Genomic DNA, 17,268 nt, shown 5'->3' with positions numbered 1-17,268 from the left:
CTCTTCTCCTGCCTCAGGGCTTTTGCTTACAATGCTCTGTCCTTGTAGTTGGTGCCCACCCATATCCACTTCAGGTTTTTTAATTAGTGGGATCTTCTCATTGAGGACTTTTCTGACCACCATATTTAAAACTGCACCTACTGCTTCTCATCTTCCCAACTCCTATTTTCCCTCCTTGCTTTATTTTTATCCAGAGTATCACAATTTGATACCATATTACTTACTTGCATGTTTGCTTTCTGTCTCTTCTCCCAAATCCACTCCCCCAAATCCAGTCACTGCACCTTCCCCACTTCTGCTGCAGCAACATTTTATGTGAACAGTTTATTTGCACAGAAAACAAAATAGATGGTTCACTTCTTTGCACACAATATATATGTATATATCATACTTTTGTATAATTGAATATTTTTTTCGGCATTAAAAGGAATCAGTTACTACAAGTCAATAGAAAATGTGTTCAGTGGAAATGAGAACTGAAATAATATACTGCTGATACAGATACAGATGGATACAGGTATAAATTGGAAATCTCATGACCTGAGATCCTGTGTTGGCTTTACTACTAACTGGTTCTATGAGCAACCACAATCTACCTAACCTGCAGGACATGATTATCTTATTGGTACAATAAAGGGATAGGATTAAGGATTATTATTATTTTTATTATTTTTGAGACCGAGCCTCTCTCTGTCACCCAGGCTGCAGTGCAGTGGTGTCATCATGGCTCACTGGAACCCCCACCTCCTGGGTTCAAGCAATTCTCATGCCTTAGCCTCCTGAGTACCTTGGATTACAGGTGTGCACTACCACACCTGGCTAAGGATTAAGTAATTTATTATGGTCACATTTGATGCTGAACTAATTATGTTCTTTTGCCTCCTTAACCTGTAATATAAGACTGAAAATTAAAAAAACAAACTTGGAGCACAATTTCAGGATGCATTTATATGTATTGAAAATAGTGGTATACTTTTAAAAAAGAGCAAACTAAAGGAATTGGAAAATTACTTTCTTCACATGCTCTGTATACAGTTGGCCCTCAGTATCAACAGGCTTTGCATCCACAGATTCAACCATCTGCAGATCAAAACCTTCAGATATGAAAGTCTGCCTGTAGGTACTTTCCATCCCATGGCTGGTTGAATTGTGGATGTGGAACCAGCGGATTGAGAGGACTGACTGTGCTACATCATTTTATGTCAGGAACTTGAGCATCCTCAAATTTTGGTATCCACAGGAGGTCTTGGATACCATGAGCCTTGTGTAGTTAGCTTAAGTATGCAGACAACATAGAAGCCAGTTCAAGACTGTTCTTGTCAAATAACTCTTATGTTCAATTCAGGTCTGTAATTCTTGTGGGCAGGTGTACTTTGGAATTTAGAACTTTTAAGATTTCATAGAAGTAACACAGTGCCTAAGTAGTACCTAACAATCTGAATAGTGTCTGGGGAGGCCCCTGTAAACAAATATATTAATACTTATGTAATGTAATGCAAAGAGTAGTCATATTGAGATATGTAACAATCCTAAATAGCTGTTCTTCCATTCAAAGTAGTTCAGGTGTTTAGCCACTAAACATGTCACACAAAACTTTCAGTTTCTAACTCTTTATGGATTTTGGAATTGCAGATTAGGGATTTTGGATCTGTCTTAATTATCAGTGCTTAATCAGAAAACAACTGATGTTCTGGAAAGATACATGTTTAAAAATCCTTCACCTCCTCCACAAGTGGCATCGCAATCTTCCCAGCTTGTGTGTGTCCACATGAAGAGGGGCTCGGGTGCTTTAGAGCTCTGGTTTTCTGGAAGAGGGTCTGATGGGATAGTGTATTCATAGTGAAGACCATAATTCTGATCCTGAAACAGGAGCACCTATAGTATATAAAAATGATCAAGGCAGATGGGTCAGACTAGAGCACGTGCAATGTAAAGCATAAAATTAACAATATTGATACTTAAAATGCTCATTGCGTTTGTGCATGTCTTTTGTTGTTGTTGTCATTGTGGACATACCCTTCTCTTAATGCATACTAGAAACGTGACATTATTCTTAAATGGTGATATAGGCATGCTTTTGAAAAGACTGGAGCTTTGTACTTACCTCCATGCTAAAAACATCTTGAAGAAAAGTTCATTTGAGTGAGGTCAGAAATACTAGATCGTTTTCTTTCAATCTGATGGACTAGACAGTTTCCCAAAGCATAGTACATGTATAAGATGACTTTAGTTGGGGGTGGGCAAAAGTGGCGGCAGGAGTATGTGTCCTATCAAATATCAAGGTGTGACCCAAAATCTAATACCAAATGTAGAGCAAAGTAAAGATGGACAGGAAGTCGCTGAGTCAAAAGAGGAAGAGGATAGATGACTTCCGAGATCACTGAACTTCATAAAGGCAGAGAATTTCTAAGCAAACCGGAGGACAAGAATTTCATTCCATGTATGCTTACAGTTAACCTTTAATTTTAGCAAGGTTACTGATTTTCTACTTGTAGTATATATTGTTTTCTTTGAAGTTAAATTTATGTTACATGAACTTTTAATATTAACTTAATAATTGTACACTTATGTACATATATATAAACAGTTCAATAAACCATAAAAATACATGAAAATGACTGAACATTGGGCTATACATTGGACTGCACTATATTCAGGGACCATGTCTGTTTTGTTCTCTACTCATTCCCAGTGCCAGGCTCAGAACTGGATAGTGTGGCCACTTGTACATAAATACACCCACCCCCTCCCCCACATACACACATATTTTAATGAAAGATGTAAGGAGTATATATATGTATTTCTTTATGCATCCATTTTTAGAAAATATGTCAAGCAATTCCATGGAATATATCACTTCTATGGATCTGAGGACTTTGGAAACAATCTGTATAATATAATATGATACATTAAAAAACATGTACCCAAATTTTAAAGTTATGATAAATTATTAAGGAACTTTATTTAGTATTTTACTGGCATCAAGGTAGTTGTAATGATAGGTAATGCAGAGTTGACACTCCATAAGAAAATTGAAATGGGCCTAGGTTTAAGTATCTGAAGATTTTTATTATATTTTCTTTCCTTCTTTTCCTCAGAGTTTTGTTCAGTACATCAACAGAATGCCTAAGATGTATTTTGATGTGTGGATTGGGAGACTAGTGTGTCAACTTTATAAATAACTGCATCTATAAAAACAGTAATTTTCAGTTCACAAATGCATAACATATACAGTGTACTAGTTCTAAGTATATCATTGTACTTATTTTGGCTTAAATATGTCATTTGATGTTGCCAATTATAAGTGACTTTCAGCCTAATGAGTTTATAAAGACAGAGAGTTTAAATGAGTTTTTAAAAAATGACATATCTTGTTTATGACTATCCCCAGACTATTATTAATACATAGTTTTTAAATGGATGGAATGAACATGTAAATACCAGCTATTTGTCAACTTATTTAATCACATAAAAATGTGTCTATTTTTCCTAATAAACTACCTTTTCATTGATAGAATTTTAGATTGTCCTTGAATATCTAATGCCACTTAAAACAGAGACATTGGCTACAAAACCATTAGCTTTTTCTTAAACCATTTGAATTTGGCAGTATTCTTTGCAAAAAGGAAAGTGTGACCACGTTACAGTTGAGGGGCACATGTTGAAGCATGGCAGCAGAAGGGATTGCCTTTCAAAATTCAGTACAGTCCTTCAATCTGTAATAGTCATTAAAGAAAAAATATCTTAGAAGTGCAGTTTCCCTTGGATTACTGAATAAATCCAGGTCACATAGATGCCTTCTTTTAGACATAGTTCACTGACTTTAATTATGCTTCATGCTTCCAGGAAAAACCTTGGTAATTACCAGTTAGATTAAGGATTCTGCAGCAAGGAAACTCCCTCCACCCAACACTAAGGTCTCACATATAGTGTTTTCAAATTCTGAATTAGAAGCTTAGTAAAGAAGCCTTCGTCTTACACCATAAGATAAAAACAGGGGAGGTTACCCTTATTAAAGGCAGGCAACATGATGGCCTTTTATGCAATACAATCATTAAACATATGTTTGCTGTTGATACTGTTATTATAAGTGACCAAATGGAATGAAACAGATATTGTTCATACAACATTTGTTTCTTCATTTTATATTCTCTCTCTAGATGGCATAAGGCAGAGAGTAGGGTTTGCAGCTGAAATTAAATAATAGGATCCAATGGGACTGTGAAGAGATGTACAAAATGATTATTCAAAGTATACTTACATTTATGATTTAAGGCAGTTTGGTATGAAGAACTTGGATCTAAGCTTTGGATCCAAGTTCTTTGGACCTCTATGTCAGTGAGATAGCAGAGAAGAGTGATTAATACCTAGTTTTTTACAGCTAAATAACTTATTGGAGAACACTGAGCACATTGATTAACTTTTCTCATATTTAATTCTTTTTAATCTGTAAGCTAGAGTAATAATAATACATATTACACAGGATGATTTGGGGGATTAAATGCCATAATGAACGTAAAGCACTTTTGGATAATGTCTAATTCTTAGTCCGCAATGAATGATAGATATTATTATTATTCTGATTTGGAATAGAAGGTACACACACCACTCACTTTGCTCCCTTTATTTCTGTTGGTAAAGCATATTGATTGCAGTTATATAGAACCTTGTAATTTAAAATGTGGTTTGTGGACCAGTAGCAGCAGTATCACGTGGAAGGTGGTGAAAAATACAGATTTTAGATCCTGCCCCAAATCAAATTAATCAGACTATGCATTTTAGTAAGAATCCCAGGTAATCTGCAGGCACACTAAAGCAGGAGAAGCAAATGGGCCAATATATGATGTGAACCTGTGGCTCTTAGATTAGCAACACACATGTCTCCAATTGAAGACAAATGCATCTTAAATCATGTGGAGATATTAAATAATGCAGCACATCATGCTCCAAATAAACAGTCAATTGATAGTGTTTTAGAGTTGTTTTATGTGTGGACTTAAGGAGGTGTTGAAGTGTCTGAATTTTAGACTTTGTTTTGCCATTAGGATAGAAAACTCACACCAGCTGTGTAGTCAGTCATTTGGCTCATGTGCCATTAGCACACACTGCCATAATCAAGGTCAAAAGGGGCCCATGAACCTGCCACCAGCCTGGACAGAATTCCATCATCCTGATTCTTTCTCTTCAAATGCTAAACTACTTATATCCAGTTTTTTGTTTTGTTTTGTTTTGTTTTGTTTTGTTTTGTTTTTGTGAGACGGGGTCTCCCTCTGTCACCCAGGCTGGAGTGCAGTGGCTCCATCTCTGCTCACTACAACCTCCACCTCACGGGTTCAAGCAATTCTCCTGCCTCAGCCTCCTGAGTAGCTGGGATTACAGGCATGTGCCACCATGCCCGGCTATTTTTTTGTTCTGTTTTTAGTACAGACAGCGTTTCAGCATGTTGATCTGGCTGATCTCAAACTCCTGACCTCGTGATCCGCCTGCCTCAGACTCCCGAAGTGCTGGGATTACAGGCGTGAGCTACCATGTCTGGCCTATATCCAGTTTTTTACTAATGGTAATGAAGCTTGTCATCCCAGACATTCAAATTTTCATAATTCTTTACAAAAATCCATTAATAACAGGGTGATTGGGAGCATTGTTAGATATATTTATCAAATTCCTTCTCTCAGGTAGAATGACATTTTACCTAAGGTTTTTATGCAGAGTCAGATAATGGCCATTCATATATATATAAAACGCTGTGATTTGCATGCAATATTATAGTACTTTCTTTATAGACATCCTCTTCAGTTAGTAAATGTATGTTTTTAGGAAAAAGGGGTTTCTTTGGATTCCCTGTCATCCATCTGTACTTTGCATCTGTAAATTCCCTAAAACATCTTGCTCCTCCTGTAATAATTGCTGTTTTTAGATATCATGAATTAAAACACATTTTACAAAACCTCTAAGAAATCCACTTTTAAAATAATTTTAAATGTCTGTGTGACAATTCAAATCTGAAAAAGATTAGAGGAAGTGCACTGGGAATGTCCCTTTCCTTGAGAAGTTGATTATGCCATGTTATCAATTCATTCCCTCATACCAGGAGATGTAAAGGTGCTGTAGTAGGACCTTTGGCAGAGATCTTCTCCCAGAGGCCTCGTCTTACATAATGAACAGTAGTTCCAGCTAAATTGAAGGCTCCAGAGTGTTCAATCTTCCAGTCACTATTGATAGACTGTTTGCCAGCATCTCGGAGAGCTATAAAGAGGTTCAAAAATATAATGAGTATTAACATGTCAGCCTCATTGATCAATATCCACTATAAACTATTTTGTTGAAACTAGTCCATTTATTTACAAACAAATGGATCAACATTCCCTGATGTAAAACTCGAGGCAGCTCTTTTTAGGAAAAGTCTGCAATCACGGCAGATGCTGTAAGCTCTCCTGTCCTGAAATTGTCCGTAACTATATAGCCATATTTATCTTTACCTTCCCTAATGTCCTTGGACCCTTGATGTATATACTTCTTATTTTGGTCCTTAATCATTTATTCTTTAACACATTACTATATTCAGGCTATGTGTATCTATTTAGTCTATCCAGTGATCCTATGAGCATTGTGAATACTGGCTTTACATCTCATACATGCTCTGTCTCTCCTATGCCCATCCAGAAAAGTATGTGATTAAAGAAGGATCATTAAGCAGCACATTAATTAACAGATTAAAATGGCAGGGTTATATGCATTATAAAGCAATTCAAAGATAATATGTTGGATTTAAAAACAGACCCAGGACTTTTTAACATGTTTGTGATTTGCTATGAACAAGAATGGAAGATAATGTTATTTCTCACCCACAAACAACTATCATCTGTATAGGATTTTTACAGAATAATTCTGTTTACATAATTTTTTTTCTTTTTGAGCTAATCTGTGTACAATCTAAATAAGATTAATGACATAGAAATAAGATGTCATGGTTACCATTTTACATCAAATTTTTAAAATATTTTCCTTCAAATGATTTTGTGTTTAAACTTTTAAACTCTTCCATACAACTTTACTGTCTTTCCTAAAGACATGTACATGAGGATTCATTGAAGGCTATGTCAAAATTATATGAAAACATTTTGATAACTTAAGCCAATAAATCCTGCTAGTTATTATTTAGGCTAATCTCCAAGTATTAGATATCTGAAAATTTCCAAGTTTTATCTTGTAAATAATGTTTAAATAAATATGCTACATACTAATTATGTGTATATCTGAATGTTTCCCTTAGATATCCAGATTTGGAATTACAATAATAAATAAATTGAACATTTAAAGATTTTGAAAAACAGTTTCAAAGTAATTTTCATAGAGGTTGCATCAATTTATACTTCCATAATAGTGACTGAGAGTGCTTATTTCTGAGCACATCGTTGAAAGTAAGTTTCTCTTACATAAGACAGAATCATGATTGAATAATTACTTATCTAGCATCAACTATAACTCAGGCAACATTCAAAGTTCTGGAACCCCCAAAGTGAACAACATGTATATGTTCTCTGTCCTCATGGAACTTACACTCTAACTGCAGAGCCAGACATTAAACAAGTTACGTAGGCAACTGACTACAACATGCTGATACTTGCGCGGCAGAGTTGAGAGAGGCTCTTCTGAGGGACGTTATTTACTGAGGAAGTTAGTAAAGGGAAATAAGGGAAGCAGAGAAAGGGCATTCTAGACTAAGGGAGCCATACATGGAAAGGACTTAAAGCTCACCGCAGCTTGACCAGGACCAGGAGACCCATGTGCATGAAGTCAAACATGCTGAAGTAGATTATGAAGGAAGGAGGTTTGAGAAATGAGGACTAGCCAGACCAGAGAGGCCTTGTTAGTATTTTGAGTTTTCCTAAGGAAAAAATGTAATGGCTGGTGTGATGGCTCACACCTATAATCCCAGCACTTTGGGAGGTCAAGGTGGGCAGATGGCTTGAGTTTACAAGTTCGAGACCAGTCTGGACAATATGGCGAAACCCCATTTCTACAAAACATACAAAAATTAGCTAGGTATGGTGGTGTCCACCTGCAGTCTCAGTGACTCGGGAGGCTGAGGTGGGTGGGTCGCTTGAACCTAGGAGGCGGAGGTTGCAGTGAGCTGAGATCATGCCACTGCACTCTAGCCTGGGCAACAGAGCCAGACATGGTCTGGGAAAAAAAAAAAAAAAAGAAAGTAAAACTTTAAAATATTTTGAAAAATATTCTGTGGAAAATGGGCTGGTATAGGGTAAATTTACACAGGGAAGATAAGATATAACACTAACATAGTAACCGAACTGAAAGTAATGGTGGCTTGGATTAAGGGAATGGATGAAAATAACAAGATTTATTTAGGAGAAAAATGGACAGAACATGGTAATGAATTGGTTATCCTGGGTAAATGGAAGTGTGAAGTATGATGCCAGGGTTCTAGGATGAGAAAACAGATGGGTTACGATGGCAAATAATGAAATGGTAAAAACTGTCAAAAGAACATAGTTGAGGAGCAATAACAGAAATTAACTTCGTTGTTGAGACGGAGTCTCACTCTGTCACCCAGGCTGGAGTGCAGTGGCCCGATCTTAGCTCACTGCAACTTCTGCCGCCCAGATTCAAGCAATTCTCCCTGACCCAGCACCCCGAGTACCTGGGATTACAGGCTCGCTCCCACCACCACTCCCAGCTAATTTTTGTATTTTTAGTAGATACAGGGTTTCGTGATTTTGGCTAAGCTGGTCTGGAACTCTTGACCTTGGGTGATCTGCCCACCTTAGCCTTCCAAAGTGCCATAATTACAGGCATGAGCCACCGTGCCGGGCCCAATCTAGTTTTCTTAAAGGATCTATTTTTATTTCTATTGAACTTTATATTTTTTTCATTTAGATAATGCTAAATTGATAAAATAATTCATGATTTTTCTTAAAAGGTAAATTATTTCCTGATTTTCATTAAAGTCTGTTAAGTATTTTGAGGAATCTTTTTGGCCTAGATATGTACTGTGGTCGGTACAATTCCATTTTTTTCTTCTGTATTTCAGTACATTTTTAGGGCACAATATAAAGAAATATTTCTGGAAAATCTCTAATTAAAATGCCTTTAAAAATCCTGGGGGTCGCTAGAGTATATTTAGGCTCAATTGGTATTTTTGAAATTCAGCATTCTCCAGAAAATGGCACACACATGTACCTTCAAATCCATACCATTTAATAGCAGCCTCACATAAAGAATCAATACTTTAGGTATGTATGTTTCTTGTTTTTTGTTTTTAATTCGTTAATTTAAAAAATGTGCTTTTAGAAATCATACTCTTCACCATGATTGAATAACTAAAACTGTATTAGCTCTCCTACTGTAAATAACTAGAAAATTAGACAATGTATAAAACAGCTGTTCTCAGATGCTGGGTAAATAACAACAGAGAACTGTAATCCCTAAGAGAAGACCAAATGATTTGATCTCTAAAAGTGCTTGGCTTTCTGCTTGAAAATATTTACCAGACCCCCTGACTGAGAGGTAGAACCCACACAGAGCACAGATGATGAGGGCAATGGCTTCAGTGAGTTGAGGACACAGAGAATAGAGTTCAAATTGCCTAAAGCAGCTGAAAAGATTTTATTGAACACACAGTCTTTAGTGGAGAACACAAGAAGGCTACATATAAGAAACAAAGTTAAACTAATCCTAGAGCAAAGGCTACTTTCGATGCATACTGACAAAGCTTTTAAAAAACCTCAATAAGTTAAGCTGATCTGCAACTAAGTTAACTGTCCAGCAAAATGAAACTCAATACTCAATAGTAAATAACAAAATACAGTCTTTCAGCAATGTCACATTCATAATATCCAACATCCAACCAAAAAGTATTAGGTATGGGAAAAAGTCAGGGATTGCAATCTTCATAATCAGTGGAAAAATCAGCCAATAAAATGAGATCTAAATAATAGAGATGACAGAATTTGTAGACCAAGGAATTTTTTCCTGAGATGGAGTCTCATTCTGTCACCCAGGTTGGAGTGCAGTGGCGCCATCTCAGGTCACTGCAACCTCTGCCTCCTGGGTTCAAGCAATTCTCCTGCCTCAGCCTCCTAAGTAGCTAGAATTACTGGTGCCTGCCACACGCCTGGCTAATTTTTGTATTTTTAGTAGAGACAGGGCATCGCCATGTTGGCCAGGCTGGTCTCGAACTTCTGACCTCAACTGATCTGCCTGCCTCGCCCTCCCAAAGGGCTGGGATTACAGGTGTGAATCACTGTGCCCGGTTGACCAAGATTTTTGAAGAGCTATTGTATGTTCGGTATGCACAATAATTCAAAGAAAAATATGTAATATTGAAGAATAATGGAAACTATGAAAAATAAATCAAATTTCACAGAATAAATTTATAAAATAGAAAGCAATATATATAACTGTAATGATAAAGTCACAGAATGGAAAAATATACATAATATCTGTAATGATAAATTCCCTGAACAGATTTACAAACATTTTAGATATTGCAAAAGTCGTCTGTGAACTTGAAGGAAAACTAATATAATAGAAACTAACTGGATTCTAAAAATAAAACAGGCTAAAAAAATGAACAGACCATAACTGTCCCATGGGAAACACCTGGTAGAGTAACATATGTGTAGCTAGAATTCCAGAAATGTGGGCGGGGGCATACAAATTATTTGAAGACATTGTGCTCAAAATTGTTTCCAACTTTGATACAGTCTACAAACCTATGAATCTAAAAAATGCAATGGAATCTAAGCCAACTAAGCATAAAGAAAGCCATACAATGTACATTATAATCAAACTGCTGGAATCCAATAATAGGGATAACAATCTTGAAAGTGCCTAGAGAGAAAAAAGCACATTAAAACAGGGGTAAAAGATTTAACAATTCACTGGATATACCATCAGAACTAACACAAGCCAGAAGACAATAAAATATCACATTTAGAGAGAGAAAACAAAGCAAAAAAAAAAATATATATATATATATATATATATATAGAATTCTATATCCAGTGAAAATATCCTTCAGAGATGAAGGCAAAGTAAATACATATTCAGACAAACAAAAATTGAGAAATGTCAGCAGACTTACTCCATTAAAAAAATTAAAGAATGGTCTTCAGACTGAAATAAAATGGTTCAAGATGGAAAGAGGTGTCTATAAGGAAGGAAGGAAGCTGATACTGGTAAATGTATAAAAAATTTATATTATTTTTAGTATAACTGGGGCAAAATGATTACAATGTATTTTGGTGTTTAAAATATATGTAGAATTAAACTGATAATAGGAAATGTGAAAGTAAGATGCATAATAGCAAAAAGGAGGGAAAAAGAGGAGTATACTGTTTTAAGGAGCTTACATTATATATAAAATGGTATAAATAATTTGTAAGGAGGCTGTAATAAGTTAAACATACATACTGTAAATGCTACACAATGCATTAAAAATATAAAGTAAGAATTATAGCTAATAAGCAAGTAAAGAAGACACTGGAATAGTAAACAGTGTACTCAATCCAACAGAAGCCAGAGAAAAAGGAACAAAGGAATTAAGAAGAGATAGAACAAACAGAAAACAAATTCAATATGGCCAAAATTCTATTATGTTTAAGTGGACTAAGGACATTGGTTAAAAGACAGATTGTCAGGCTAAAGAAGATGAAAAATCTCACAGTATTCAATGAGCTTTAAAAATACATAGGTTAAAACAAGCTGGGCACGGTGGATCACGCCTGTAATCCCAGCACTTTGGGAGGCCGAGGCGGGCAGATCATGAGGTCAGGAGATCGAGACCATCCTGGCTAACACGGTGGAAATCTCCTACCCTACTAAAATACACAAAATCAGCTGGGCGCAGGCGGCGCTGTAGTCTCAGCTACTCGGGGAGGCTGGAGGCAGGAGAATGGCATGAAGCAGGCAGAGCTTGCAGTGAGCCGAGATTGTGCCACTGTACTCCAGCCTGGGTGACAGAGCGAGACTCTGTCTCAAAAAAAAAAAAAAAAAAAAAATTAAGATAAAAAGAATGAAAAAAGATGTAGCATGCAACACTAAATATAAAAAAAATGGATTTAATGATTTTTTTTTTTTGAGATGGAATTTTGCTCTTGTTGCCTAGGCTGGAGTTCAATGGTGTGATCTCAGCTCATTGCAACCTACACCTCCCAGGTTCAAGCGATTTTCCTGTCTCAGCCTCCCAAGTAGCTGAGATTACAGGCACATGCCACCACACCTGGCTAATTTTTGTATTTTTAGTAGAGATGGGTTTTATCACATTGGTCAGGCTGGTCTTGAACTCCTGACCTCAGGTGATCCACCCACCTTGGCCTCCCAAAGTGCTGGGATTACAGGCGTGAGTTACCGTGCCTGGCCAATGGCCATATAATTAATGGATACCATGGACAAGGGCAAGAAATATTTTGAGATTTAAAAAATGGCATATGTTTTTAAAGGTCATTAAGATTAAAATTAATTAAATTTAAAATTTTAAAATGACATAACATTTGTTAAGTAGACTTAACAATCCTAAGCGTATGCTAAATTATCAAAATGCATGAAGCAAAACTGACATAATTGAAAAGAGACAGAAAAATCCATAATTTTAGTTGAAAATTTCAATACTTTCCTTGACTGAAGAAAAGATGAGTATCAGTAAAAATATAGAAGACCTGAACCAAATACACCTAATTGATATTTAGAGATTATACTCAGCAATTATATTAATAGAATACAAATTTTTTCAAGTATAAATGGGTCACTGGCCAGTAGATGCCATAAGTTATAAAAGAGGTCTCAATTGAAATTATACTGAATATATTCTCTTACCAGAACAGATTTAAACTAAAAATCAATAACAATATATCTATTTTAAAAAATAAAAAATATTTAGAAAGTAAACAATCCATTTATAAGTAACTCATGAATCAAAGTAGAAATCATGGTGCTAATATGAAAATCTTTTGAACTAAGACTATATTGTAGAATACAACTAAAGCAATGGTTAGAGGGAATCCTATAGCTTTAAATTGTCACATTAGCAAAGAAGAAAGCAATAAAATTCATGATCTAAGTTTCTACCTTAAAATGGTAGAAAAAAATAAATATAAACCCAATGTAAATAGAAGCAAGAAATTAATAAAGGGCAGATGTCAATTAAATAGAAGTAAATTAATAATAGGGGTAATCATTAACACCAAGAGTTGGTTATTGGAAAATATCAAATAACTGATAAAACATTAGCTTATCTAAGAAAAATAGACACAAACTAAAAACATTAGAGATAAGTGACAAAATATTATTCTTAGAGGTATTATAATATAATAAGGAAATACTATAAACAAGCTTAAACCAATGAATTTGACAAGGTAAGGGAATTACTTTCTTAAAGATATCAGTTACCAAAATTGACACAGAAAGAAAAAGAATATCTGAATAGCCATATATATAATATATATATAAGAATATCTGAATAACCATATATGTGTATATATATAGTGTGTATATGTTTGTGTGTGTGTGTGTGTGTAGATTTGTACTTGCCATGCCAACCAACTTAGTAACCATGTAAGTCTTGAGAACCCTGAACTTCACAGTTAAGGTAAATTGGTGCTGCAAACCCATATGAGGATTTGATTTGCCTTATAAATTCTCAAGAAAATTGATTTTCTACTTCCACTTAGTACTAAAGTTAATATAGATACAGTTTCTTTTTTCCACCTTTTGTGGTGCAATTTCTATCTCTCCACCACAGTGAAGCTGTAACCTGGTATTCTTGCTTTATGCAGGGCTCTCCTACTAGAGCTCACACTTTGTAAAGGCCTTAGGTTTTGTTTTCTGTCCACAGAGTCCCTGTAGCTCTCAAAGTCTAAACCTGTTTACCAGAATCAGGTATAGGTGGGTCTTCAGAGTCAGCCTAATTCTCTGGCTTCCTGTTCTCACTTTGTTTTTGGTATCTAAGGGTTCTTTAATTTCTTTCCAGTTCAGAGGTGTTAAGGATTAAACATTGGTGCCCTCCCCGTAAATTCATGTTAAAACCCTACCCCCTAATGTGATCTTATTAGGAGGTGGAGTCTTTGGGAGGTAATTAGGATTAGATGAGGTCATGAGAGTGAAGTCTTCATGAATGGGATTAGTGTTCTTACAAGAGTCCCAAGAGAGCTTGTTTCCTCTCTCTCTCTGCCATGTGAAGACACAGCTAGAAGTCAGCAGTATGCAATTCAGATGGAGGGCCCTCACCAGAAGCCCACCATGCTGGCACCCTTGATCTCACACTTCTGGCCTCCAGAACTGTGAGAAATAAATTTCTGTTGTTTATAAGCCACAAAGTCCATGGCACTTTGTTACAGCAGCCCAAAGTGACTACATGACAGGTACATTATAAAAAGTTTTTTTTCTTTTGAATTTTGCTCATTTTAATATTTTTTAATGAGAAGTTGTCCATAGTGCCTTACATACAAAACTGCATGGAAGGTAAGTAGACGCATATGACCTTCTCGACATTTTTAAAAAAACTCGTGAGCTGCAATGATTTTGCAAAGATACAACATAGATCTATCTGAAATATTTTCCAGTTTACGCTTTTTGATAAATTACTAACAAGACAATAATGCCACAGTCTTCAGAAAAGCAAATAATAATTGCCATTAAGAATACAGTTCAAAGAAGGAATGATGAAAAACAATAATTATATTGAGAAGGGATTAATTATCTCTATAAAATAATGTAAGTTTGACGTAGACAGGTTAATTTGTTTAAGAATGATCAGTTTGCCAAGGTTCTATTTTCTTTTCTTTTTGCTAAAGCTATTTCAAGATGAATATTTCCAATGACTTCCTTCCTATGCCCAAAGGAGCCTTTAGGAAATGTGATTTATGAAGTGCATCTATTTGCCAAGTCTCTAGGACTGAAATCTGTGATTTTAACACAGTGTCATTTCTTCTTTACTCCAAATTTGCCCCTCCTCCATGCGTCCCACATTAGTAAGTGTTACTATTACTTGCCAGAAACCTAGAAGTCATCCTTGAATTTTTATCCTCTATCAACACACATCTATTTTTCAGCAAGTTCCATCAGTTCAACCTCTTCAGTGTCTTTGGAAGCTACTGGGTGTTTCCTATTTCTATTCTTTCGCTAGGTTTATGCAACCGGTCTCTTTGCCTCCAAGAATGTGTGCTCCAAGGCACTCTTCCTCTGATTCATCAGAGGTGAATTATTTTTTCTGAGTTAGCAAGTAAGGAAATGTGCTCTTGCATAAACATGGTAACATGCTAGTATTTCCAACATTGATTTAATCTCCAAAGCAGCATTCAGTCTGTTTAGGGGCATAGATAGTGTTTCTTTCTACAAGTAAAAGACCCTGCTCACTTGGGCCTAAGGCTAAGCACAGTAACTAACTGAGACAGATATGTGATTCAACTTTTAAACTAAGTGGTCTTTTAAAAACAAAGAGTGATTGGAGACTTATGTTTAGAGGTCACTAACAGAGAAAAATGATGGGATTTAGTACAATTGGAGACAACGAGTAGAGAAGAAAACAGTCATTTCATGATTTATACCCTTCTGAGTTAATTCTATACAATTAGTTGATCACCCTGGTTTAAAAGGGGAAAAAGAGGTTATATGGGAGAAGTTTAAAGAAAATGTGTTTAAATATGACATGTACTTTTAAATCACACGTGTTGCATGGAAGATAATTACTTAAAATAATAAAACTAAAAAGGAGGCAGCATGGTTCAGTGCCTAAGAACCCAGATGCTATCCCTAGACACCTCGGGTTCAAATCTAGGTTCACAGCTTCTTAGATGTATAACCTTGGGCAAGAAATTTAAAGTTTCTGTCACTCTATTACCAGATTTTTAAAATTGGGAAATTAATCATGCCTACTTCATAGAGGTATTCTGAGGATTTATGGATATATGTAATGCACTGGCTTATACTAAGTGTGAAACATCTTTTTCTTAAACAAATTCACTCAAAAAGTCTGTAATTTCCTGTGTGCCAGACTTTGATTTAGCTATTGTAGACAAAAGAACAAAATGCCTTCAAAAATTAACAATGGAGATTGACATTAGAAAAGCAAGAATTTGAACAAATAAAAAAATCAGATAAGGATAAGTGTAATACAGAAAATAAAGCAGGACAATGTAATAGAGAGTGGCTTGGTTAGAGGTCAGTGTACACGGAGAAAAAGTAATAATTTTGAGTAACTGAAATGATTTCCTGATGCATCACACTAGAGCAGTTAAGAAAGTGAAGGATCAAGGAGGACTCTCAGTTTTGACATGAACTACTGGATAGGAATTAATGAATATGATGAGCTGAATAACAACCCCCCCGATATCTATCTATGTTCTTAAAAGATATAATATCATACAAAATATCTTCTCTGACCACAAAGGGATGAGATTAGAAATCAAGAACAGAAACAGAAAATGCACAGATTTGTAGAAATTAAACAACATACTATTTAACAACCAATGCAACAACGAAAAAAAAATCTAATCAGGAATTAGAAATTATCTGGAGACAAATGAAAACTCAGCATGCCAAAGCCAAACCTTATGGGACACAGCAAAAGTTTTTCTAGGGAGAAAATGTATACCTATAAACCCTTACATTAAAAAAGAAAAAAGATCTCAAATTAACAACAAAACTTAACCATGTAAGAAACTGGAAAAACAACAAACTGAATCCCAAACTAGTAGAAGAAAGCAAATAAGATTAAAGATAAGTGAAACGTAGAATAGAAAACAATAGAGAAAAATCAATAAAACTAAAAGATAGTTCTTGAAAAAATCAACAAAATTAACAAGTCTTTAGCTAGACTGACTAAGGGAACAAAAGAAAAGACAAGACTCAGATTACTAAAATTAGAAATGAGAGTGGGGATGTTATAATCAATGCTATGGAAATAAAAAGGATTATGAGAGTACTATAAACAACTGTATGACCATAAATTAGATAACCTAGATGAAATGTACACATTTCCCAAAACAAAACCTACCAAAAGTGAATCACGAAGAAAGAGAAATCATAAATAGAACTATAATTAGCAAGGAGATTAAATCAGTAATCAAAAATCAAAAGCCCTGGACAAAACAGCCTTTTTATATGGTTTTAGGTAAAGGTCCAACTTCATTTTTCTACATGTGGATATCTAGATTTCCCAGCACCACTGGAAAAAAATGACTGTCCTTTCTCAGTTGAATGGTCTTGGTACCCTTGTTGAAAATCATTTGAATATATATATATATTCCT

The 17,268-nt window shown here is 35.3% G+C and overlaps 1 protein-coding gene across 2 annotated transcripts in view; it reads right to left on the bottom strand.

The window, feature by feature from the left end:
- The window catches only part of ADAMTS19 (ADAM metallopeptidase with thrombospondin type 1 motif 19), a 289,097-nt gene that overhangs the window by 65,354 nt on the left and 206,475 nt on the right, over nt 1-17,268 (bottom strand). For both annotated transcript variants that reach the window (XM_021939659.2, XM_003900067.5), the window contains exons 17-18: nt 6,089-6,246; nt 1,722-1,875 (exon numbers count right to left, since the gene is read on the bottom strand). In XM_021939659.2, coding sequence (XP_021795351.1) covers nt 1,722-1,875; nt 6,089-6,246 — 312 coding nt within the window. The remainder of the gene's footprint in view (nt 1-1,721; nt 1,876-6,088; nt 6,247-17,268) is intronic.

The sequence above is a fragment of the Papio anubis genome, chromosome 5, assembly GCF_008728515.1.
Source record: "Papio anubis isolate 15944 chromosome 5, Panubis1.0, whole genome shotgun sequence".
Classification (NCBI taxonomy): domain Eukaryota; kingdom Metazoa; phylum Chordata; class Mammalia; order Primates; family Cercopithecidae; genus Papio; species Papio anubis.
This window is presented reverse-complemented; position numbering and strand designations above follow the sequence as displayed.